This window comes from Fomitopsis serialis (assembly GCF_022376445.1).
Source record: "Fomitopsis serialis strain Sig1Antser10 chromosome Unknown B0H18scaffold_12, whole genome shotgun sequence".
NCBI classification, from domain to species: Eukaryota; Fungi; Basidiomycota; class Agaricomycetes; order Polyporales; family Fomitopsidaceae; genus Fomitopsis; species Fomitopsis serialis.
In genome coordinates, this window is record NW_025954972.1 from 561,654 (window position 1) to 586,810 (window position 25,157).

At 56.5% G+C, this 25,157-nt stretch overlaps 8 protein-coding genes across 8 annotated transcripts; 4 read left to right on the forward strand and 4 right to left on the reverse strand.

The window, feature by feature from the left end:
* Positions 1-383: 383 nt before the first annotated feature.
* B0H18DRAFT_1208770 (uncharacterized protein) lies at positions 384-2,735 on the reverse strand. The gene is made up of 3 exons (XM_048036286.1): positions 1,939-2,735; positions 1,489-1,871; positions 384-1,432 (listed from the first exon to the last, which is right to left on the reverse strand). The coding sequence occupies exons 1-3, from the start codon at positions 2,661-2,663 to the stop codon at positions 465-467; spliced, it is 2,076 nt and encodes a 691-aa protein (XP_047897032.1). The 5' UTR covers positions 2,664-2,735; the 3' UTR covers positions 384-464.
* A 592-nt stretch (positions 2,736-3,327) lies between these two features.
* B0H18DRAFT_1116209 (uncharacterized protein) lies at positions 3,328-4,246 on the reverse strand (the record flags this gene model as incomplete). Its single annotated transcript, XM_048033386.1, has 4 exons — positions 3,328-3,612; positions 3,669-3,887; positions 3,946-4,055; positions 4,114-4,246. The coding sequence occupies 4 exons, from the start codon at positions 4,244-4,246 to the stop codon at positions 3,328-3,330; spliced, it is 747 nt and encodes a 248-aa protein (XP_047897033.1).
* Positions 4,247-7,061: 2,815 nt separating this feature from the next.
* B0H18DRAFT_989016 (uncharacterized protein) lies at positions 7,062-7,673 on the forward strand. Its single transcript, XM_048044940.1, has one exon. It carries the CDS (start codon positions 7,194-7,196, stop codon positions 7,620-7,622), a length of 429 nt encoding a protein of 142 aa, XP_047897034.1. The 5' UTR covers positions 7,062-7,193; the 3' UTR covers positions 7,623-7,673.
* Positions 7,674-10,652: 2,979 nt separating this feature from the next.
* On the forward strand, positions 10,653-11,481 carry B0H18DRAFT_952619 (uncharacterized protein; the record flags this gene model as incomplete). Its single annotated transcript, XM_048042133.1, has 3 exons — positions 10,653-10,785; positions 10,841-10,950; positions 11,011-11,481. 3 exons carry the CDS (start codon positions 10,653-10,655, stop codon positions 11,479-11,481), a joined length of 714 nt encoding a protein of 237 aa, XP_047897035.1.
* A 2,963-nt stretch (positions 11,482-14,444) lies between these two features.
* B0H18DRAFT_72681 (uncharacterized protein) lies at positions 14,445-15,426 on the reverse strand. Its single transcript, XM_048039222.1, has one exon. The coding sequence runs from the start codon at positions 15,229-15,231 to the stop codon at positions 14,533-14,535; it is 699 nt and encodes a 232-aa protein (XP_047897036.1). The 5' UTR covers positions 15,232-15,426; the 3' UTR covers positions 14,445-14,532.
* Positions 15,427-16,554: 1,128 nt separating this feature from the next.
* On the forward strand, positions 16,555-17,811 carry B0H18DRAFT_989048 (uncharacterized protein). The gene is made up of 4 exons (XM_048044941.1): positions 16,555-16,937; positions 16,994-17,206; positions 17,264-17,373; positions 17,434-17,811. Exons 1-4 carry the CDS (start codon positions 16,701-16,703, stop codon positions 17,600-17,602), a joined length of 729 nt encoding a protein of 242 aa, XP_047897037.1. The 5' UTR covers positions 16,555-16,700; the 3' UTR covers positions 17,603-17,811.
* Positions 17,812-20,303: 2,492 nt separating this feature from the next.
* On the reverse strand, positions 20,304-21,194 carry B0H18DRAFT_952621 (uncharacterized protein; the record flags this gene model as incomplete). Its single annotated transcript, XM_048042134.1, has 4 exons — positions 20,304-20,567; positions 20,634-20,660; positions 20,895-21,004; positions 21,062-21,194. The coding sequence occupies 4 exons, from the start codon at positions 21,192-21,194 to the stop codon at positions 20,304-20,306; spliced, it is 534 nt and encodes a 177-aa protein (XP_047897038.1).
* Positions 21,195-24,498: 3,304 nt separating this feature from the next.
* B0H18DRAFT_989074 (uncharacterized protein) lies at positions 24,499-24,871 on the forward strand (the record flags this gene model as incomplete). Its single annotated transcript, XM_048044942.1, has 1 exon — positions 24,499-24,871. A coding segment is annotated over one exon (261 nt), but the record flags the coding sequence as incomplete, so codon positions are not given.
* Between the last annotated feature and the right edge of the window lie 286 nt (positions 24,872-25,157).

A 25,157-nucleotide genomic window follows, 5' to 3' on the forward strand; every position in this document is an offset into this window, starting at 1 on the left:
AGACGCGACTCAGGAATCATCATGCTATCCACCGGTGCACCAGGGCCGTCGATTCCCGTCCGCGAAGGTCCTGTCAGCTGCAAGGCTTGTCGAAAGGTATCACACGCCTTGAAAGGCCGGGACACTGCACTCAATATTTCACCAATGGTGGCAGTAGCAACATCATTGTGTTGTGCCCGTCTTCGGAGCCTTTTTTACTGTCGTTAGTCCTGGAAGAGACACTTTCCGAACCTTGACGAGGGTCAGCTTTCCCCGAACGAGGTACGTATCTGGCCGGAAATACCGGCCCGGTTTAGATCTGATCTCGCGCTACCTCCTTATTCAAGCGCTCAAAGCTTCGACGTCGGATCTACATAGAATCGGATGTGGTCCTCCGGCTCGAATCAGTAAGAAATATGGCATACACAAATAGATCTCGGTCCGATTATATTTTTACATCTCAACTGTCCATACAATTACATATTTCACTCAAAATCGTCGAACCCTGCACTAGGTCCTCCTGCGGTGAACTGCACGACATGGACGCCGGTGGTTGCAGCGGTGTCATCATCGACATCGAGTTCGCCCTTAGCCATGTACACCTGTGCCGCCCCCTCTTCTTCGCCCATGATCACGTCCGCAGGCTCGTCGTCATCCTGGTCTTGTACGGGAGCCAGGAAGTCCAAACAACCCTTCCAGCACCCTCGCCACCGCACAGGCACACCCGCGCCGTCGCACTCCGCCCTCACGTCCGTCCCCACGATCTCGCGCTCCCAGGTGAACCGCTCTTCCCCATGTTTGACGAATACCGGGATGCGCCCGTCCACCCAGTCCCCGTCCGGCGTGCGATGGACAGGCGAGGGACACACCCCGATGCTCGGAGGAGGCTCTTCCGCGTCATCCGCATCGGGAGTAAGAGGTGGACGCGTTGTGTCCGCGGACGGGTGCCGGGCTTTCTTGGACGGCGACGGCTGTGCGGCGGGCTTGGCGACAGTGGAGGGGAGGCATGCGCGGAGGGTAGCAACGAAGGTTGGAGGCAGGCTGCGGTCCGTTCCCGAGAAGGGTAGCGCATAGAACGTTTCCAGTACCGTCTCTGGGCGCCGCTCACCTCGCTTCTTCGAGCCGGCAACGGGCGAGAGCAGGAGGCGGAGGCAGAGCTCGGTGAGTGGCGGGATGGTGAAATGGACCGTGGTCGGCGACACGCACGCTCGGGTCGGTTCTGAGACAGGGCGTGTATGTGCCCGGCTTGGACGAACCGGCGGATGTACATTGTCCGGATCCTCGTCGGGAGGAGGCGGCCGAATCCACCGGTTGTTCGTGACCTGGATATTCATCGGCTGCATGCTCAGTATCTCCGAAGGGAGCCAGCGAAGCCTGTTGAATGGGATGTACAGCTCGCGAAGGTTTGTAAGTTGAGCGATCTGAGACGGCAAGACGGATATGCAGTTCGACCCTGTCATAGAGATTACTCATGAGCACAGGCAACATTAATACGAAGGAAGGACCGACGAAGAGCAAGAATGGTTAACCCAGTCAGTTGAAACAGCTCCAGGGGAAGCGACCTGATCCGATTGCCAGACAGCCACAGCCTGAGCTCGCAGTTGTTCCCAGATGTAGAGACAGGAAGCATGGCAGATGTGGCTGTTTGCACAAGCGCGGTACTGTCGGCCTTCTGCAACAGCTTTCGGGATACGTCAGCATCGAAGAACGGCGCGGCGCGAGAGGATGACGCGGGTAGTGTGACGGAGCGCGTGAAAGGCCGGTAGGTAGGAGCAGAGGTGATGGGAATAGTGTTGTGAGTAGAATGTGAGGAAGGTAGGACGACGAGACCCGCAAGGTCGGAAATGAATGACGGTATGTAGGTGAGAGGTTTGTTCGTTAGGGACGCGTTGCTTGGAGATTTCCGGTTAGCTCGCAGCAGACAATGAACGCAGGCGGAAGCGCGAGAAGACAACGCACTGCAGGTCTATCTCCCCATTGCCATTCTCTATCGCGCTCGCAATCTTTTCCTCCCAGATCTCCTCTTCAGTAGTCGCCAGCCGTGACGGGGGTAGCGCATCGAAGTCGTCCAAGTCGATGTCGTCGTCGTCCCCAGCATTCTGACTGAACGAACGTTCATTGAAGACCACGCTACTTTCGGCTGTCTCAGTTGACAATACAGTTGATGTTGAGTATGCGCTCGTCGCAGATACAGAACGCGACAGAGGCTTCTTCTCCCGACGGGGCGGCTCCCACGTTGCGTGTGCGGAGGCAGCGTATGGATCCATCGGTGCTAAGGAAGATATAGACGCGTTCTTTCCGTGCTCACCGCGAGTACCACTTCCGCGATGCCTCTTCGTGTGATCTTGCGAGTGGCTCCGGTGCTGCGTGCGAGGAGGCGTCGGGTGAGGACGGTCGCGTGCGCCTTTGTCGCGCTCCGGGGACGCCTTAGTGGGGTCCCATCCCAGCAGCTTTACGCGACGTTCAGAATCGTATTGCCTTGGACGTCGTGTCCACTTGTTTGAGCCTGCATATGGATCCGATGGGCCTGGAAATCCGCGGAGTGGCGTCGTGATTGGGCTCATGCTAGGCGACGAGGGCGGAGAAGAGTCAACGGGTCCTAGTGCGGGCGACGATGGAGGTGATGGGGAAGGTGAGGAGCCTGAGCTCATTGCGAAAGGGTCGTCGAGGTCGATGTCGGACATGGTGGGTGTATGATACAGAGCAAGAGGGAGTCGGCCGCGCGAGTGGGAGTGACATAAAGGGCGCGCTAGTCGCCGTACGTAAAGCTTTAAAGGGCCGCGCGCACATGACCGCGTCCCATTGATCCAAGGCACGCTGAGCTTCCTGAGCTCAGTCTTGAGCAAATTAAATGCAAATTCGTGGAAAGGGGAAGTCATTCAGGATGGAAGGGCTGGATATTTGAATGCTTCAGTGTTTCCAATGGTAAGTACGCAGCACTTCATGATTATTCCAGACCGTGACTCAGGACGAACAATCGACCTCAGTAGTTAGATCAATGCTAGAACATAATCTCTGCGTCAAGTATTCTTCCCTACGTCTCCTTGGGACTCAGTACTCAGGCTAGTAGTAACTAATCCCTCCTCCGTTCAATGTTATCTAGTATTCGAATCACACTGCAGCCTACGGCGTGTGGACTAGCCTGGCAAGCCAGCGCGAGACCAGCCTTATGAGCACCATGACAACACCGTTTGAATGGCCTCTCGTTTTCGAACAGTCCGGGAGCCGGGTAGATCCTCACAATGCGCAGCAACTGGAGAAGGGCACTCAGGACATTCGTAAATCATCACGTTTGCAACAATGCAAGTACATGTCGCAATGCTACTCTTCCGTCCGGCACACCCCGTCCTAGCACTTCGCACCCGGTGCTGCCGTTGTCGCATCGGTGCTCGCTGGGTAGCACTGTGCGTTAGACACTGTTACGCAGATGTTGTTCCCAAAGGGCGACCTGACGGAGTAGGAACCGCTCGTCACCTTCCTCAACTTCTTTGACTTCCTCGACTTGCCTGTGCTGGTGTTGAGCGCAGCCATGATCGCATCCTTGCATACGGCGGCAACCTGGTCCCGCGTGTACTTGTGCGCAATGCTTGTCGCCTTTCCCTCCGCGTCGCTATCAATCCAATATGTCTTCTTCTTCAGAGGAGAGGATAGGGTCAGGCGGGAAAAGCATATGGGGCGAAGCAGCTCACCCCCTTGCCAGTGGAGTATGCCAATTGAGCGAGTCCCGTTGCTGCGTTGATCTTCATGTGCGCAGCAGTGCCCTTGTTATCAGCGTGGCCGAGCCAAGTGGACGTGAGATGCCGGCCGGACTCTGCCTTGTCGGGGCGGCCATCCAGGGTGTGCGCCTTGATTTGTGTCCATACCGCATCTGCTTTCGCAGCGACATTCCATTCCCGTGCAGCATGGATCTATGGTACATACATCAACATTAACGCGATTTGATCAGGGACAGTGCGGGGTCCTTACAGCGGTCGCCTTCTTGCATTGAGTTGCAGATGTCGCAAGCCTCCCAGCGTAGTCTTCCTTCGCTTCGCAGCTTTCCGTGTTGAGTGAGAACCCACAGAGGCTTGCATGGACTGCATTACCAAAATTGTGAATGACAGCCTTTGGGAAACCACGACAGAGATGACGTACCACAAGAGTCACAATCTGTCAGACCTGAGCAGGCTATCACATCGTTTCGCGAAGGTATGAGTGGGACGGCCTGCGCTAAGAAGACAGTACAAAGGAGAGTGACAGTGGGGAAAAGAGCAGTAGTAAGACGCATGGCGGATGTACGGGACTGGTCGTTATGTTCGTGCAATAAGGAGTCCCTACGCTGGTAACTGGACGGTGAATGAGAAGGATGGCTAAGTAGTTGAATGTATGTTAGAGCAAGGCTGCACGCGTGAAAGAGGACCGGCCTGACTTTGAACAGAACTATGTCTTGCCTTTTGTATCTGGCAACCGTCAGCCTTGACACGCGAGCGTTGGTGGACACTCCTTGCGAGCGTTCGACCAAATGTGCCCGGTCAGCTCTCCAGGTGAGCGGTGGATTGTTACAAAGCGCCCGAACAGCGCCCTGGCAGATTATGTTATAGTGGTTCGGAGGATCATCCAGCGTTGTACATGCAGCATGTTGGTCAAAATGTTACCACACACGGACAATGAGTATTCACCTTGAGCGTCCAGAGGTTTGAACTTGTAAGCCTCGCTTTGGGGTATGCTCTGGGCCAGGTGCCCGAATACAAGGACGAGCATAGGGCATATCCAGTGAATGGACAGTCTGGATCATATTTTGCCCACCATGTCTACCCTGTCGACGAGTCGGCTGCTGTGCTGCAGCACTATAGCCCACGTTCATAACGTTCGCCGCATCCAGACGTTTCAAGAAGTCGACAACTGGCGTCTTCGAGCCCGCGCCCACCAAAGCGTTCCGTATCATACCCAGGCGAACACGTACACTGTTGTAGTGCCACACCTTTTGACCCCGCGTTCGCCGCGTCCAAACGTCTCAGGAGGCGCCTCTTGATCCAGTGCTCACCGAAGCATCTTGTAACGGTATCCGAACACCCCGAAGAACTTCAGGAAGGCATCGGACGGTGGGGCGGTCCCGATCATGAGATCAGGAAAGGGGCTGTGCGACATGCACGGCTATTGTTTTCGTTCAAAGGAGGTCACAGCATCTCGAGGGCTCAAAAGTGTTACATCGCACCTCCTGCTACGATCTTCGACCTTGCCCGGCTTCCACAGAGAGTGAGACGCTACATTGAATAGCGTGTGATCAGCACACTGACGTGCGTTCTCTAGCCAAAAGTACCCACCATCCGCTTCAATGTGTCCAGCCAACCCCCAGCCCCTGGCCCTCGACGACGACGTAGAGGCGTACTACGTCCACCAGTCCTATGTACTCACCTTCGGCAAAACCAGCGTCAATGTCTGGCGCGCGGAAGGACCACATGAGCGTCTCGAGCACGTAGCGCACCTCGCCCAGTTCGTACAGCCTCCGCCGTATCACCTCGACCCCGTCTTCGACACCGACCGTGACCTCATCATCATCGCCGATCAGGCTGAGGAAAATATCCCACCCTCGCTCCTCGTGTTCAGCCTCGTCGATGGTCAGCTCATCCGCAGGCTCGAGTTGTACGGCACCTTGACCGAGGATTACCTGTGGTACGCTGACGGCAAGGTCGTTGTCGCCATAGAAGAGGAACTCACCACAGCCTTGCTCTGTGACGTCCTCGGCGACGGCGGGGTCCTCGGCCGGGCCACTCTCCCCTCACGTCTCAGGGCGCGCGAGGAGAAGCGGGTGAGCACGAACGGAGGCGTGCTGCTGCCCGTCCACGTCAGACCGAACGGCGATATCATCGCGACGTCGTCCGAATCATGGGGTGACAAGATGGAGGTCCTGCGCTGGCGCGGGGCCGACGTTCCCAACTCACCGGAGCCAGACGCCAGCTTCACGCTCGAGGTCGGGGTCGAAGATGGCGATCAGATTTACCCGACATGCAGTGCGCCCCTGGACGCGAACACCTTCTTGCTGGCCGTCTACGAGGCAGACGGTAACGTCCTCCCGGTGCAATCCGCCTGCCAGACGTCGATCTATGCTATCGACACGGAGACCATGACCATCCGGTGGCACGCTAAGCCCATCGAAGGCTGGGTGCACACCGTTAAATATGTTGCTGCTCTGGATGTTATCGTCGCATTTGGACGGCACGACAACGGGGACGGCATAAAATCCGATAAGTTCGGATACGTCGTCGTCCTCGACCGTGCGACGGGCAGCCAGCGGCAGGCGGAAACGATCAACCACGGCGTGCAAGGCACTGCAGTAGAGTATTGCGGGCTCAGCGAGACCGGGGATAACCTCGCGGTCGTTGTTGTCTTCGCTGATGGGTCCGTATGCGCGGTCGACCTGAAGCGTTTCCTGGAGCATGGGTTCCCGAGAGAAGGCAAACGATTGGTGGTTTCGAGAATTCTGCCCGAGGGATCTGGCGTCAAGGAAGTAGCCATAGCTGGGCAGACAGTGATCATTTCCGTCGACGACGGCAGCGAGTCTCCGCGCAGCCTGTACTTTAGCCTCGAGTCACGGTAGAGTTTTGGTACAATGGTAGAGGTCAAGCTCAAGGCGCATAGCTCTCTGTCACGGTCACGGGATATGTGACATGGCGCGCTCCCGCCGGCAGCATCGTGATTCGTGACGGCGGTCCTCATCTCCATCATGACTGAATGCGCCCTGGTCAGTCTGACTCGACGCGATATGTCTCTGTCAAGAATGGGTTCCTCTCCGCCGCATTCGCCCACACAAACACCCGGACAACGTAGCGAGGATCAAGACCATGTCCCCGGCATTCGTGAACAACTTCGCCCCGCCACCTGCAACCGCTTATCCTGACCCTGACAGCGTCCTCGCCTCCAAGGAGCCGTACGACATCAACTTCTCATTTCCGCTGCACCTCGATACGCTCGCATGTCCGACTGTCCGTCTTACGCCGTTCGTACCAACCTTGCACGCCCGCACGCTCTGGGAGCACGTCGGCCCACGGGCGCGTGAACTCTTCCGGTACTATCCCTACTGTCCTGATACCCTCGCGCATTTCCTCTCCGTCGTCGAGAACATCCGACGACACCCGGATAACTGTGCATTCGCCATCTTCGACCGGACGCGTGGACCAGATGGACCGGGAGGGGACTCACCCGCGAATTCGGAGGACGGTACGCTCGCGGGCGTGATGGCCCTCATCAACACGTCTAAGCAGCACAAGAACACGGAGATCGGACTCGTCGTCGTCTTTCCCGCGTTCCAGAGCACGCACGTCGCGCGCACTGCGCTCGGCCTTCTCCTGCGCTACTGCTTGCAATCGCCGGCGGCCTCTCCTCCTGGGTTGGGCTTCCGCCGTGTGCGCTGGTCGGCGCACCCGCATAACAAGGCATCAATCAAACTCGCGAAGCGGATGTGCTTCCAAGAGGAGGGCGTCATGCGCTGGACGTTTTGCATACCGGACGTGGAGGAGATGGAACGAGAGGCGCATCAAGTGAAGAGAGAAGGAGAAGACGGTTGGGGACGCGATAGCGTCTGTCTAGCGATCTGTTGGGACGAGTGGGATCGGAGCGCAGGATATGGTGTGGAAAGACTGTTACAGCAGCCGTCGGGCCAATAGGTGAGCCGACAGTCGTTTGTCACCCATGCTGGTGTCTCAAGACCGTGAGGCGTCGGGTGAGGACGGTCGCGTGCGCACTTGTCGCGCTCCAGTGACGCCTTAGTGGGGTCCCATCCCAGCAGCTTCACGCGACGTTCAGAATCGTATTGCCTTGGACGTCGTGTCCACTTGTTTGAGCCTGCATATGGATCCGATGGGCCTGGAAATCCGCGGAGTGGCCTGGTGATTGGGCTCATGCTAGGCGACGAGGGCGGAGAAGAGTCGACGGGTCCTAGTGCGGGCGACGATGGAGGTGATGGGGAAGGTGAGGAGCCTGAGCTCATTGCGAAAGGGTCGTCGAGGTCGATGTCGGACATGGTGGGTGTATGATACAGAGCAAGAGGGAGTCGGCCGCGCGAGTGGGAGTGACATAAAGGGCGCGCTAGTCGCCGTACGTAAAGGGCCGCGCGCACATGACCGCGTCCCAAAGCTGATCCAAGGGGATTTGCGGCACCGTGACGCTATGATGAACTCGCTCAGGCTTGAGCAAATGCAACATTCGTGGAAATATTTTTCTTTGGCTGAACTTCATTTCCACGTATATGTACCTAGTGCGATGCAGGTTGGATGCAGGTTGAGTCGATCGACGAACCGTCGACGCGCCTCTATTACTATTAAGCGCCTCTCCACCAAGAGTCACAATCCCCGTGACTGTGACAGGAGGCTACTGGTTAATTTTAAGTACTTTACATATTTTGTACGCAACAGGAGGAGGACGTTTCGTGTGCACCTCGGCCCTACCCATGGACTCTACTCCAGGCTGAAGTACAGGCTGTGCGAAGAGTTGTAGACGGAAATGATCACTGTCTGCCCACCTACAACTACTTCCTTGACTCTGGACCCCTCTGGCAGAGGCAGTCGCCTCGAAACCACCAACCGCTCGCCTTCTCTCAGGAAGCCATGCTCCAGGAATCGCCTCAGGTCGACGGCACATACTGACCCATCAGCGAAGACGACGACGACGGCGAAGCTATCCCCGATTTGACTGAGCCCGCAATACTCTATTGCAGTGCCCTGCACGTTGTGGTTGATCGTCTCCGTCTGTCGCTTGCTGCCCGTCGCGGGCTCGAGGACAACGACGTATCCGAACTTGTCGGACTGTATGCCGTCCCCGTTGTCGTGCCGTCCAAACGCCACGACAATGTCCAGCGCAGCGACATATCGAACGGTGTGTACCCAGCCTCCGATAGGCTCAGCGTGCCACCGGATGGTCATGGTCTCCGCGTCAATGGCATAGATCGACGTCTGGCAGGCGGATTGCACCGGGAGCCCGCTACCGTCGGCCTCGTAAACGGCTAGCAGGAATGTGTTCTCGTCCACGGGCGCGCTGCAAGTCGGGTAGATCTGATCGCCGTCTTCGACCCCGACCTCGAGTGTGAAGCTCGTGTCTGGCTCCGGTGAGTTGGGAACCTCGGCCCCGCGCCAGCGCAGGACCTCCATCTTGTCACCCCATGATTCGGACGACGTCGCAATGATGTCGCCGTTCGGGCTGACGTGGACGGGCAGCAACACGCCTCCGTTCGTGCTCACCCGCTTCTCCTCGCGCGCCCTGAGACGTGGGGGGAGGATGGCCCGGCCGAGGATCCCGCCGTCGCCGAGGACGTCGCAAAGCAAGGCTGTGGTAAGTTCTTCTTCTGTAGCGACAACGACCTTGCCGTCAGCGTACCACAGGTAATCCTCGGTCAAGGTGCCGTACAACTCGAGCCTGCGGATGAGCTGACCGTCGGCGAGGCTGAACACGAAGAGTGAGGGTGGGACGTTTTCCTGAGCCTGTTCGGCGATGATGATGAGGTCACGGTCGGTGTCGAATACGGGGTCGAGGTGATACGGCGGAGGCCGTACGAATTGGGCGAGGCGCGCTACGTGCTCGAGACGCTCGTGTGGGCCTCCCGCGCGCCAGACATCGACGCTGGTTTTGCCGAAGGCGAGTACATAGGACCGGTGAACGTAGAACGCCTCTACGTCGCCATTGAGGGTCAGCGGCTGGGTGTTAGCTGGAGACATTGAGGCGGATGGTGGGTACTTTTGGCTAGAGAATGCACGTCAGTGTACTGATCATACGCGATCCAATGTAGCGTCTCACTCTCTGTGGAAGTCGGGCAATGTGAATGAACTGGAGGTGCGATGTACCACTTTTGAGCCCTCGAGATGCTGTGGCCTCCTAAGGCTACAATAGCTATTCACGTCACACAGCCCCTTTCCTGATTTCATGATTGGGACCGCCCCACCGTCCGCCGATGCCTTCTTGAAGTTCTTCGAGATGTTCGGATACCGTTACAAGATGATTCGGTGATCACTGGATCGTGAAGGGCCTCCTGAGACGTTTGGACGCGGCGAACGCGGGGCTCAAAGGTGTAGCGCTACAACAGCCTACGTGCTCATCTGGGTATAATATGGAATGCTTTGGTAGGCGCGGGTTCGAAGACACCGGTTGTCGACTTCTTGGAACGTCTGCATGCGGTGAACGTTGTGGACGTGAGCCATAGTGCTGCAGCACGGCAGCTGGCTCGGACGTCGCATGTCACGATTGCGTTGATCAATCCTAGAGCACAGGCAGACAACACCTGGCTCAGAGCTTATCCCAAAGCGGGGCTTACAAGTTCAAAGCTCCGGACGGTGAGTACTCCTTGTATTATTGTGACTAACATGCTGCATGAGCAGCACTGGATGATACTCCGAACCATGTATCATAATCTGCTAGGGCGCTGTTCGGGCGCTTTGTAACGTCCAACCGCTCACCTGGAGAGCTGACCGGGCATATTTGGTTGAACGCTCGCATGGAGTGTACACCGACGCTCGCATGTCAAGGCTGACGGTTGCCAGATATAAAAGGCAGGACGTGGTTCTGTTCAAGTCAGGCCGGTCCTCCTTCACGCGTGCAGCCTTGCTCTAACGTACATTCAACTACTTATACATCCTTCTGATTTACCGTCTGCTTACCAGCGTAGGAACTCCTCTTATCGCACGAACATAACGACCAGTACATCCGCCATGCGTCTTACTGCTGCTCTCCTCGCTACCCTCACACTCCTTTGGACTGTCTTCTTGGCGCAGGCCGTCCCGCTTACAGTCTCCCGGAACGATGCTGAAACCTGCGTAAGCCTCACGGATTGCGACTCTTATGGTACGTTGTCTATTGACTACCTCCAAGCTGTCATTCACAATCCTTGCTATTGCAGTCCGCGCGAGCCGTTGTGAATTCTCACTTGACACACAAAGCTGTGAAGCGAAGGAAGCCCACGCTGGGAGGCTTGCAACATCTGTGACTCAATGCAAGAAGGCGACCGCTGTAAGTACCCAGCACTGTCCCTGATCAGATCGCGGCGTGATGTTGATGTATGTACCACAGATCCATGCCGCACGAGAGTGGAGTGTCGCTGCGAAAGCAGATGTGGTATGGACACAAATCAAGGCGCACACCCTGGATGGCCGCCCCGACAAGGCAGATTCCGGCCGACATCTCACGTCCACTTGGTTCGACCACGCTGATAACAAGGGCACTTCTGCGCACATGATTATCAATGCAGCGACGGGTCTCGCTCATGTGCCTGTGAAGAAGAAGACACTTTGGATTGATAGTGATGCGGAGGGAAAGGCGACACATATTGCACACAAGTATACGCGGAATCAGGTCGCCAACATATGCAAGGCCGCGCTCGTGGCGGGGCTCAACACGGGCAAGTCGACGGAGTCGGTGACGAGTGGCTCTTACGCTGTCCAGACGCCCTGGGGGAACCACATCTGCGTGACGGTGTCCAACGTACAGTGCTACCCAGCGACGACCGATGCGACGGCGGCGGCACCCGGTGAGAAGTGCTAGGATGGGGTGGGTTGGGGTGAGATGGGTTGGGCCGGAGACGGAAGAGTAGCATTACTTGCATTGTTGCAACCGTAATGATTTACGAATATTCTGAGTGGCGTTCTCTAGCTGCTGCGCATTGTGAGGATCTACCCGGTGCCCGGACTATCCGACAACGAGAAGTCATTCGAACGGTGTTGTCATGGTGCTCAGACTGGTCTCGCGCTGGCTTGCCAGGTTAGTTCACACGCAGTAGGGTGCAGTATGACTCGAGTACTGTAACATTGAGCGGAGGAGGAGAGTAGTTACTATCAGTAGTACTACGGCAGTGACCCGGCTCGAAACCAAGACCAGCGTAACGGGTGAGCGCTGCAATGCTACGACCGCCGCGCTTGCCTCACCTTCGCTCAGCCGGTCTCTCCGTTCCTATCGCAGAACTAGGCCGCACCCAAGGTTCATGCAGTCGTACGGATGCGGGCCTTCGCGTACTTTGCATCGGCACGGGCGGCAGGGCTCTGCTCAGGCTTGCAAGACTCGCGTAGTAGACATGCATACGCATGCGCGCTGCGAACGGAGAACCGCAGTTTCTTCTAACAATATAGTACATACCTCCCACACATCTCCCATGAGGGCAAGACGGAGATCCAGTCATGTGCCGCATCGCGATCCCTCCTCCTCCTCCGTCCACGGTCCGAGCCGGCCCATCGAATCCAAATCGAGTCTGTCCTCTCATAGCCGTTGTTCTCGACATAACCAGTCTAACAAATTGAGGAATCCAGAAGCATGCCTCGCCATCAAAATCGAGTTACACACCTTTGCTCTTCTCGCGCCCAGTAGAGTCGTCGTGCCCATCCACTGCCTCGTCAGTTAGCCCTACCCTCTAGAGAATCTGTGTCATGGAGCATGCATTAACTGAAGCGGGTAGTAGCATTGGCTGGCCGCCGGCGGGACAACAGGGTCATTCGTCATTCGAGGCAGAATGTCGAGCAAGAGACACTGTATCCCACCCCATTCCCGCCGCGCGATCGAGCGTTATACTCAACTTTCCCGAACATTATCCCAATCCAACCGTTCCACCTGTACCACAACCCAGCCTGCGAGCGAACAATTCTGCTCCTTTTGCCGGCCTTATGATCCACGGCGGCCCACCGCTTCACACACCTATGTATTGCGACGAACGCCCTCTGTTTGCGGATCATACTATGTGGCCGAAGGCGAGTCTATGCATACAGAGGTCGCTGCCAGCTCACTCACTCGGTTCATCCAATCCTCACCCCAGTCGCGGCGAACTCCACTGCGTCTCTGTGTGCTAGGGTCGCGACATACATGTGTGCCTAACGCCGGTGCATCCAGCTGACCCTGTCTCCACGACGTTCGTATCATTGCGGGTTCCTAGGACGATCAGTGTATGCACTGGCTTTGGTGGGTTCAACTCGTCGATCGCACAATGCTAGATTATTTGATGTCTTCATGGATGGAAATATGTCGCCGTAGCGTGAAATCATCCGATACTTCACGTTCACCGGGCTTACAACCGTTTAGGCTCGCGACACTAAAAGAAAAGCGGGGATTCAGTAACAATCTTCGTTGGCGAAAACGGAGATGTACCTCGTAATGACTCTCAGTGGCTTTTGGTTCGCGCTGCGCAGACTCGAAGTCGGACGAAGGGGAGAGAGCAGGGACAACAAAGGTCGCCACAGAAGATATGTGTATATTAACCGATACCACGAAGCTCGCCGGTACCTATAGAAGAGTCGAACATGAATACACAATTTTCGAGGAAGCAGTTCTGGGCCTTCAGTGGACACCGCGAAGTCGAGGATCTCGCAGCCAATGCCGCAATAGTCCTCCATGGCCCAGATCCTGTGAAAGGCGGTGCCCGCAATACTCATGCTCAGTAAGCGACGAGTACCCGAGAAACACATACGGAGGACCAGTCTTAGATGCAGTGCACTTGATTCGGCTAAGCGCGTGGGAGGCAGGCGTATCCGAACCTTGAGCTTGTTCAATGAATGTTTTTCGATGATCAAAGAGAACCACATAGACGTGGGATCGAGGCTGCGCAGGGTATTGAACAGAGGAAGAGAATGCGCGAGAGTCAATGTCGTATTTCCATTGCCAGCGAAGGGTGTTAAAATGTCTCTGCATAGCATGCGTCGCACCAGTCCACTTACTATAGCCACATACATATCAAGACATCAGCTACAACTTGCACTGTGCGGTCGCGAGTCAAACCTAAAACTCCCCTGCATGACGAGGAACGTCCGGACCCTCATATCTGGTCAATACCCATCCTCGTCATACCCTGTTTATCTCCTCCGAGTCGAGCGCCGGTTGCCGTAGAATACGCGACCACCCCATTTGACATCGACACCATCGTATCTTCGGTATAATCGCTCCACACGCTCTGCGGTGCGGAGATGAGAGAGACAGGCTCGGACACCGATGCCTGCCGTCCGGTTCGTCTCCCCGCGCACTCAGCTGTGCGTATAACTAGGTTGAGCGTGATGCAAACGTTGATTAGGGATCCATCGTGAAGGTCAGTGCTGGATGGGCGTGTGTTCTAACGTTGGACGAGATGTAGTGAATGCGAAGGATAGCCTGGCCGTATCTTCTCTTTCATCTTCTCTTTCATCTTCTCTTTCATAAACGAGAACGCGGTCCCCACCGCGACATAAACGCTCCACATAAGTGAGCATTCTGATTGGTGGACGCGTCCGACGTATGACGCAATGCGCTTCCCACGGACTTGAACACTGCCTTGCACATGACCGCGCGACGGGGTGAGCGCGAGGGCCGTCTTCATCGTCTGCTTCCATCGCATCCCTCTCCCTCTGGCTGCGAGGAACTCCCCCTCAACATCGCGACGGTCCTCGGGCTTGGCTCGGGCGTGCTAGAGCACCACTACGAGCCCGACAGCAGCGGCACCACGAAGCACATCGAAGGCTCGACGCTGAGCACGACGAGCACGGGCACGCAAGGCAAGTGCCCAGCATGCAGACGCGGCCGACGAACGCGTGGCGAGTGTATGACACTGGCGAAGGTAAGTACAACTGCACGCGAGCTAGCAAGCTAACACAGGCGTGGGGCAGGGGGCGCGCAGAGCACGCCAACCGCGAGCGCGCAGGGCGAATGCCCACCACGAACACACGGCCGACGAACGGTCAACGCACACACCACGCAAATGGGCGGGCGAGCGGACACAAGAGCGGGGTACGAGCGAGCAAGCGGACAGGCGGATGGGCGGACGACCGTACGGAAGGATTTGTGAGACGAGCAGGTGAGTGAGCAAGCGGGTGGTTGCGCGAAGCAAGCGGTCGGGTCAGCACAGATCGCGGCGTCATGCAGCACGACGGCACACACGACGACCGCGAGCGCGCTGCGCCACAACACGCAGACGCGGCCGACGAATGCAGGACGGGCAAGCCGGCGAATGAGCAAGTCGATGGGCAAGTCGGTGAGCGGACGGGCAGGAGAACAGGTAGGCTGGCACAGCCTGAGGTGCGTCCTCACGCAGCGCGACACACACGCAGGCCGCGGGCGTGTTGGGAGGATGCCCTGGCCGACGAACGCACGCAATGCGAGCGGACGGGCAACGAGCAGGCGAGCGCGCGGGCGCGCGGACCGGCAGACGACAGCATAGCAGACAGCGCACGGCGACGGCGAACGCGCTGGGCCAATGCCCAGCACGCAGAGACGGCCGGCGACCACATACGCAGGCACGCACGCAGGCGGGGAAGCGGGACGGCGGGCGGGGAGACAGGAGGGCATACGGGCACAAGCATGGGCGACGACACACACGCCGACCACGAGCGCACCGGGCAAATGCCCAGTTTGCAGGTACGACCGACGCCCGCGCGCGTGAGTGAAAGATGCCAGACGGCGACCGTGAGCAGGGTCGGGGCGTACGCAACACGCCGACTACGAGCGCGCAGGGCCAGTGACCCGCGTGCAAGCGCAGCCGACGAGCGTCGGACGAGCACGCCGTGGGTGCGCGTACAGCGGTGAGCAGGTGGGACGGCGCGTGAGGAACGGGGGCGGGCAAGCGCGAGCGAGGAGGACGGCGAGGACGGCAGGTGCTGATAACGAGCCCAAAGTCGCGCAGGTACCAAGTACTGAGGTAGGCCAACCCGCAGTCCACCGCCAACACCAGTGGTGAAGTTACGACGAAGTTAGTGGTGACCGCGTCGCGCCACCGTGTTCACTGCAGCTCAGGCCGTATAGATTCGCGCAATAGAGAAAATAGTTACCGTGATTACAGTGTACATTATTATGGTATGTTGCGTGAGATAAGCAGAGTTGTATTGACCCACCACCACCCTGCAGACCCCTTCCGGACGCCCGGGACTTTGCGACAAGACTACCGCCATGTCTGCGAGGGGCATCCTCATCTTCCGCCTCAAAATCTATGTACATACATACTTCCTTCTGAACTCCACGTCATGAGCTGTGAACTGCATCCTGTGCAATGCACGGGTTTTTGCTAGTGTAAGTACATATGCAACACTTCATCATCATTTCAGACTCAAGATGAATAGTCGACCTCAATTGTCAAATTCAACGCTAGAACACAACCTCTGCGTCAAGAATTCTTCCCCACGCCTCCTTGGCATTAAGTATCTACATACAGTACTTACTGTTAGTCCGCTGGCAACACCACGAGGCAAATTCGCTTGTCAGTCGACGCGATGACACGACGATAAAATTAGGGGTGGCATTATCGTCATCTCAGCTCATCGGAGGTATGTACCACATTGTCACTTAAGTACAAGAAACTGCAGTTCTCCGTTCGTAGTGCGTATGTATATGACTAATATGCGAGTCTGCCGTGCAGAGCCGTGTCGCTCAGGCCGACGCAGGCTACACGAAGGCCTTCGTCCGTACGACTGCATGAGCCTTGGGTGCAGCCTACATAGTTCTGCGAGAGGAACAGAGAGACCGGCTCCACACCCGGTACGTGTACTACGTCGGTCTAGTTCGAGCCGAGTCACTGCCGTCACGGAGTATAACTAGTAACTAAGTAATCCCTCCTCCTCATTCGATGTTCGAATGGCCTCTCGTTTGCTGATACCGGGTAGATCCTCACAATGCGCAGCATCTGGAGAAGGTCACTTAGGACATTTTCAAGTCATCACGTTTGCACCAATGCAAATACATATCTCAATGTCTGCTACTCTTCCGTCCAGCCCACCCCGTCCTACATAGTACTAGCACCGCTGACCCGGTGCTGCCGTCGTCGCATGGATGTTCGCCGGGTAGCACTGTTCGCCGGACACCGTCACGCAGATTTGGTTCCCCCAGGGCGTCTGAACAGCCCAAGAACCATTCGTCACGTGATCCTTCTTCTTGCCCGTGTCGAGCGCCGCGGCGAGCGCGACCTTGCATATGCTGGCAACCTGGCTCCGCGTGTACTTGTGCGCAATGCTTGTCGCCTTTCCCTCCGCATCGCTATCAATCCAGAGTGTCTTCGGCTTCAACTTCACAGGAGAGGATAGGGTCAGTCGGGAAAAGCATATAGGGCGAAACAGCTCACCCCCTTGGAGCGCGGTACGTTGGCGAGACCCGTCGCTGCGTCGATGTTCAGGTGCTCAGCAGTGCCCTTGTTGTCATCGTGCGCGAACCAAGTCGACGTGAGATGCCGGCCGGAGTCTGCCTTGTCGGGGCGGCCATCCAGGACGTGCGTCTCTATCCCTGTCCATTTCGCATCTGCTCTCGCAGCGACATACCACTCGCGTGCGGCATGGATCTATGGTACATGCATCAACATTGATGCGATCTGAGCAGGGACAGTGTCGGTACTTACGGCGATCGCTTTCTTGCACTGAGTCGTAGATGTTGCAAGCCTCCCAGCGTGGCCTTCCTTCGCGGTACAGCTTTGCGTGTCAAGGGAGAACCCACAGCGACTCGCGTGGACTGCAATAGCAGGTTTTTGTGAATGACAAGCTTCGCGCAACCAAGAGAGTCATGACGTACCACAAGAGTCGCAACTCAGGCTTGCGCAGGTTTCGGCACCGTTTCGGGAGGGTGTAAGCGGAACGGCCTGCGCCAAGAAGACAGTGCAAAGGAGAGTGAGGGTAGCGAGGAGAGCAGTAGTAGGACGCATGGCGGATGTACAGTACTGGTCGTTACGTTCGTGCGGTAAGCGGAATTTCTACGCTGGTGAGTGGACGGTAGACAAGAAGGATGGATTAGTAGTTGAATGTACGTTAGAGCAAGGCTGCATGCGTGAAGGAGGACCGGCCTGGCTTTGAACAGAGCTACGTCTTGCCTTTTATATCTGGCAACCGTCAGCCTTGACCAGCGAGCGTTCAACCTATTGTGCCCGATCAGCTCTCTAGGTGGGCGGCGGAACGTTACACAGCGCTCGAGCAGCGCCCTGGCGGATTAAGATGATACGTGACCTGGAGGATCATTCAGTGCTGCATATGCAGCATGTCAGTCGAAATAATACCACACGGACCGAGAGTAATCACCTTGAGCGTCCGGGGTTTTGAACTTGTAAGCCTTGCTCTTTGGGATAAGCTGAGCCAAGTGCCCGAATACAAAGATGAACATAGGGCGCCCGTATCCAATGAACAGGCAATTTGGTTCATATCTTGCCCGCAAGGTCTACCCTGTCTGCCTGCGCTCTAGGATTGGTCTAAGCAGATATCGTGACATGCGACGTCCGAGTCGGCTGCTGTGCTGAAGCACTATGGCCCACGTCCACAACGTTCGCCGCGTCCAGACGTTTCAAGAAGTCGACAACCGTCTTCTTGTAAGTTACCGGCGCCCACCAAGGCATTCCGTATGATACCCAGGCGAACACGTAGGCTGCTGTAGTGCTGCATCTTTACCCGCGTTCGCCGCGTTCAAAGGTCTCGGGAGGCCCTTCTTGATCCAGTACTCACCGAAGCATCTTGTAACAGTATCCGAACACCCCGAAGAACTTCAAGAAGGCATCGGACGGTGGGCCGCCCATCATTCCAGAGGCACGGCTGCCTATAGGGCGGTCCAGATCATGAGATCAGGAAAGGGGCTGTGCGACTTGAACGGTTATTGTTCTCAAAGGAAGCCACAGCATCTCGAGGGCTCAAAAGTGATACATCGCACCTCCTGCTACGATCATTCGATCTTGTCCGACTTCCACAGAGAGTGAGACCAGAAAGTGAGACTCTACATTGGTCCGCGTATGATCAGTATGCTGACGGGCTATGTCCAGGCAACAGTACTCACCATCATCCACCTCGATGTCTCCCCAGCCTTTGACTCTCGACGGCGACGTAGCGACATTCTACGTCCACCAATCCTATGTACTCACCTTCGGCAAAACCAGCGTCGATGTCTGGCGCGCGGGAGGCCCACACGGACGTCTCGAGCACGTAGCGCGCCTCGCTCACTTCGTACAACCTGCGGCGTATCACCTCGAACCTGTCTTCGACATCGAACGTAACCTCATCGTCATCGCCGATCAGACTCAGGAAAATGACCCACCCTCGCTCTTCGTGTTCAGCCTCGTCGACGGTCATCTCATCCGCAAGATCGAGCTGCACGGCACCTTGACCGAGGATCAACTGTGGTACGCTGACGGTAAGGTCGTTGTCGCCATAGAAGAAGACCTCACCACAGCCTTGCTCTGCGACGTCCTCGGCGACGGCGGGGTCCTCGGCCGGGCTACCCTCCCCTCACGTCTCAGGGCGCGCGAGGAGAAGCGGGTGAACACGAACGGAGGCGTGTTGCTGCCCGTCCACCTCAGGCCGAACGGCGATATCATCGCGACATCGTCCGAGGCGTGGGGTGACAAAATGGAGGTCCTGCGCTGGCGCGGGGCCGACGTTCCCAACTCACCGGAGCCAGACACGAGCTTCACGCTCGAGGTCGGGGTCGAGGACGGCGATCAGATCTACCCGACATGCAGCGCGCCGCTGGACGAGAACACCTTCTTGCTGGCCGTGTACGAGGCAGACGGTAACGTCCTCCCGGTGCAATCCGCCTGCCAGACGTTGATCTATGCCATCGACACGGAGACCATGACCATCCGGTGGCACGCTAAGCCCATCGGAGGCTGGGTGCACACCGTTCGATACTTCGCCACGCTGGATGTTGTCGTCGCATTTGGACGGCACAACAACGGAGACGGCGACAAGGTCGACAAGTTCGAATACGTCGTCATCCTCGACCCTGCGACGGGCAGCCAGCGGCAGACGGAGACGATCAACTACAACGTGCAGGGCACTGCCGTAGAATACTGCGGGCTCAGTCAAACCGGGGACAACTTCGCGGTCGTTGTTGTCTTCGCTGATGGGTCAGTGTGCACCGTCGACCTGAGGCGATTCCTGGAGCATGGCTTCCTGAGAGAAGGCGAGCGGTTGTTATTTTCGAGGCGACTGTCGCTGCCAGAGGGGTCCAGAGCTAAGGAAGTAGCTGTAGTTGGGCAGACAGTGATCATGTCCGTCTACAACTCTCCGCGCAGCCTGTATTTTAGCCTGGAGTAGAGTCCATGGGTAGAGGCGCATACGAAACATATACCTACTGTTTGGTACAATTTGGATATGTAAATTATAATATTGGTCGGTAGCGCTCTGTCAGAGACACGGGAATCGTGACTCCTGGTGGAGAGGCGCCGCGGCCCGGGCCCGCGGCGTCGTCAACCTATTGTGTATAGACTAGCAAGCCAGCGCGAGACCAGTATGAGCATCATGACAACACCGTTCGTATAGCCTCTGACAGTCCGCCGGGTGCCGTGTAGGTCGTCACAATGCGCAGCAACTAGAAAGGGTACACAGGGTATTCCTAATCATCACACTTGCAGCAAAGCAAGTACATATCGTACTAATACTACTCTCCGTCCGGCCCACCCGATCCTAGCAATTCGTACCCGGTGCTGCCGTTGTCGCTTCGATCCTCAACGGGTAGCATTGACGATCGGTCACCTTCACGCATATTTGATTCCCCCAGGGCGTCTTGACAGCATAGGAACCGTGCGTCACCGAACCCTTCGAATTGCCCGCTTTGAGCGCCGCCGCGAGCGCCGCCTTGCATATTCCGGCGACCTGTTCCCGCGTATACTTGTGCGCAACGCTGGTCGCCTTTCCCTCCGCATCGTTATCAATCCAAAGTGTCTTCGGCTTCACAGGAGAGGATAGGGTCAGTCAGGAAAAGCATAGAGAGCGAAGCAGCTCACCGGCCCTTACCGAGCGGCACTCGAGCGAGAGCCGTCGCTGCGTCGATGGTCATGTGCGCAGCAGTGGCCTTGTTATCAACGTGGTCGAACCAAGTGGATGTAAGATGCCGGCCGGACTGTGCTTTGTCGGACGACCATCCAGGACGTGCGTCTCCATCGCTGCCCATGCCTTATCTGCTCTCGGAACGACATACCACTCCCGTGCGGCATGATCTACGTTACATGCATTAACATTGACGCGATCTGATCAGGGACAGTGCGGGGTACTTACAGCGGTCGCCTTCTTGCATAGAGACGCAGATGTCGCAAGCCTCCCAAGGTGGCCTTCCTTCGTGGCACAGCTTTGGGTGTCAAGGGAGAAACCGCAACGACTCGCGTGAACTGCAATAGCAGGGATTGTGAACCACAACCGTCGGGAAAGGAAGAGTGATGACGTACCACAAGAGTCGCATTCTGTCAGTCTTGCGCAGGCTTCGGCATCATTTCGGGACGGTTTAAACGGGACGGCCTGCGCCAAGAAGACAGTGCAAAGGAGAGTGAGGGTAGCGAAGAGAGCCGCAGTAGGACGCATGTCGGATATACGGGACTAGTCGTTATGTTCGTGCGATTAGAAGAATTTATACGCTGGTAAATAGACGATGAATAAGAAGGATAGACGAGTAGTTGAATGTAACTTAGTTGGAATGTACGTTACTAGAGCAAGATTGCCCGCGCAGCGAAGGAGGACCGGCCTGACTTTGAACAGAGCTACGTCCTGCCTTTTATATCTGGAATCGACAGCTTCGACATGCGAGCGTTGGTAAACAGTCCATACGAGCATTCAACCAAATGTGCCCGCTCAGCTGTTACAAAGCGCCCGAACAGCGCCTGGCAGATGAACTTGAAGATGATACGTGGATCAAGAGGACCATCCAGTGCTGCACATGCAGTATGTTAGTCAAGATAATACCACACACGGACAAGGAGGAATGATCTTGAGCGTCTGGAGGATCGAGCTTGTAAGCCTTGCTTTGGGATAAGCTCTGAGCCGAGTGTCCAAATACAAGTATGAGCATAGGGCGTATCCAGTGAACGGACAATTTGGATCATATCTTGCCCACCATGTCTACCCTACCTGCCTGGGCTCTAGGATTGATCAGGGCAATCGTGACATGCTACATCCGAGTCGGCTGCTGTGATGCTGCGATGCACCACTATGGCCTACGTCCACAACGTTCGCCACTTCCAGACGTTTCAAGAAATCGACAACTGTCTTCTTGGACCCACCAAAGAATTCCGTATTGTATCCAGGCAAACACGTAGGCTGCTGTAGTGCTGCACCCTTGTAGCCCGCGTTCGCCACGTCCAAAAGTCACAGGAGGCCCCTCTTGATCCAGTGCTCACCGAAGCATCTTGTGGCGGTAACCGAACACACCGAAGAACTTCGAGAAGGCATCGGACGGTGGGCCATCCAGGGTCTATGGTAGGGCGGTCCCGTTTATGAGATCAGTAAAGAGGCTGTACGACATGTACAGCTATTGTTTTCGAAGGAGGCCACAGCATCTCAAGAACTCAAAACTGTTGCATCGCACCTCCTACTACGACCATTCGACCTCGCCCGACTTCGACCGAGAGTGAGACTATGCATTGGATCGCGTATGATCAGTAATATACTGACGTGCGTTCTCTAGCCAAAAGTACTCACGATCCACATCAATGTCTCCAGCTAGCCCCCAGCCCCTGACCCTCGGCGGCGACGTAGAAGCATTTTACGTTCACCAGTCCTATGTACTCACCTTCGGCAAAACCAGCGTCGACATCTGGCGCGCGGAAGGTCCAGACGGGCGCCTCGAGCACGAAGCGCACCTCGCCCACTTCGTACCTCCTCCGGCGTACCACCTCGACCCCGTCTTCGACACCGACCGTAACCTCGTCATCATCGCCGACCAGGCCCAGGAAAATGTTCCACCTTCGCTCTTCGTGTTTAGCCTCGTCGACGGTCAGCTCATCCGCAGGCTCGAGCTGAACGGCACCTTGACCGAGGATTACCTGTGGTACGCTGGCGGCAAGATCGTTGTCGCCACAGAAGAAGACCTCACCACAGCCTTGCTTTGCGACGTCCTCGGGATGGCGGGGTCCTCGGCCGGGCCACCCTCCCTCACGTCTCAGGGCGCGCGAGGAAAAGCGGGTGAGCACAAACGGAGGCGTGTTGCTGCCCGTCCACCTCAGACCAAACGGCGATATCATCGCGACGTCGTCCGAGGCGTGGGGTGACAAGATGGAGGTCCTGCGCTGGCGCGGGGCCGACGTTCCCAACTCACCGGAGCCAGATGCGAGCTTCGAGCTAGAGGTCGGGACCGAGGACAGCGATGAGATCTACCCGACATGCAGCGCGCCTCTGGACGATGATAGCACCATTTTGCTGGCTGTCTACGAGGCGAACGGCGACGTCATCCCTGTGCAATCCGCCTGCGAGACGTCGATCTATGCCATCGACACGGAGACCATGACCATCCGGTGGCACGCTAAGCCCATCGAAGGCCAGGTGCACACCGTCAAATATGTTCCTGCTCTGGATGTTATTGTCGCATTTGGACAGCACGACAACGGGGACGGCATAAAGTCCGACCGTTTCGGATACGTCGTCGTCCTCGACCCCGCGACGGGCAGCCAGCGGCAGACGGAGACGATCAACCACGGCGTACAGGGCACTGCAGTACAGTATTGCGGGCTCAGCAAGACCGGGGATAACTTCGCGGTTGTCGTTGTTTTCGCTGACGGGTCAGTAAGCGCGGTCGACCTGAGGCGATTCCTGGAGCATGGCTTCCCGAGAGAAGACGAGCGGTTGGTGGTTTTGAGGCCACTGCCAGAGGGGTCCAGAGTCAAAAAAGTAGCTGTAGGTGGACAGACAGTGATCGTTTCCGTATACGATAGCAGTGATTCTCTGCCCAGCCTGTATTTTAGCCTGCCAGTGGAGTAGAGTCATGGGTAGAGGGCCGAGGCGCCGTATACGCATGCATGTACTTACTTACTGTTTGGTACGATTAGATCAAAAGCAGTGCTGATGCTGGTACATACCATATTACACAAGTAGAGAAGTGAGACCGACCTGAACTTGAAAAGAAGCACAAACTCAGGCGACGTCGAGCGCGTTGCGCGCCGAGAATTGATTACACGCGCGTCGTCGGAGGTGAAGGTGCTCAAGTTATGTGACTCCGCTAAGGGCGAGCTACGGTGCTGGGCCGGTACATCTTGTGAACCAGACTAATGTTATAATTGCTAAGCACTTTGTCGGATCCATGCGCAGTAGGAATGGTTCTGTGGATAGAACTAGTATAGTATTGATTATAAAAGAGCTGCTGTGGCCATGATTCATGCCCTGAAATATGACATACTACCAGCAGGTACTACATGAGAGAGTCCGAGTGGGAGAAGGCAGCGACTGGCCGTACTCGAATGCAACGAAATAGGCTAAAGAATGAGCTGTCGGAAGGTAAAAGGTAGTTCCCCAGTTCCATCCTTGCAATACACTTCCCGAAACGAGGTAAAGTACTGCTAGTGTGTGATGTTTGCATTGACGATTGACTTCAGTGTGACATCCGTTGATAGGCCGAACGGGGGAGTGCGGTATGGTTAACCACGCGCAGTAGCAGCAGACACGGTGACAAGACGGTCAACCAGGAGATTTACGAGTTCTGGTAGCAACGATGCAAATACATATTTCACTACTCTTCGTCCTACCCATCCCGTCCTAACACTTCCCACCCGGTGCCACCGTCGTCGCATGGATGTTCTCCGGGTAGCACTGTGCGTTGGACACCGTCACACAGATATGGTTCCCCCAAGGCGTCTGGACAGCGTAAGAGCCACTCGTCACCGACTTCTTTGACTTGCCCGTGTTGAGCGCTGCCGCGAGCGCGGCCTTGCATATGTCGGCGACCTGGTCCCGCGTGTACTTGTGCGCAAGGCTTGTCGCCTTTCCCTCCGCATCGCTATCAATCCAAAGTGTTTTCGTCTTCGCAGGAGATGATGTCGTCAGTCGGAAAAAGCACATAGGGCAAAGCAGCTCACCCCCGTGGCTAGCGGCACTTGAGCGAGAGCCGTCGCTGTGTCGATGGTCATGTGTTCAGCAGTGCCCTTGTTGTCATCGTGCGCGAACCAAGTCGACGTGAGATGCCGGCCGGATTCTGCCTTGTCGGGGCGGCCATCCAGGACGTGCGTCTCTATCCCTGTCCATTTCGCATCTGCTCTCGCAGCGACATACCACTCTCGTGCGGCATGGATCTACGGTACACGCATCAACATTAACGCGAACTAATCAGAGACAGTACGGGGTACTTACCGCGGTCGCCTTCTTGCATTGAGTCGCAGATGTCGCAAGCTTCCCGGCGTGGTCCTCCTTCGCTTCACAGGTTTGCGTGTCGAGTGAGAACCCACAACGACTTGCGCGGACTGCAATAGCCGGGATTGTGAATGACAGTTTGGAGGCAGCCAAGCCAGAGACGACGTACCACAAGAGTCGCAATCTATCAGTCTTGCGCAGGCTATGCATCGA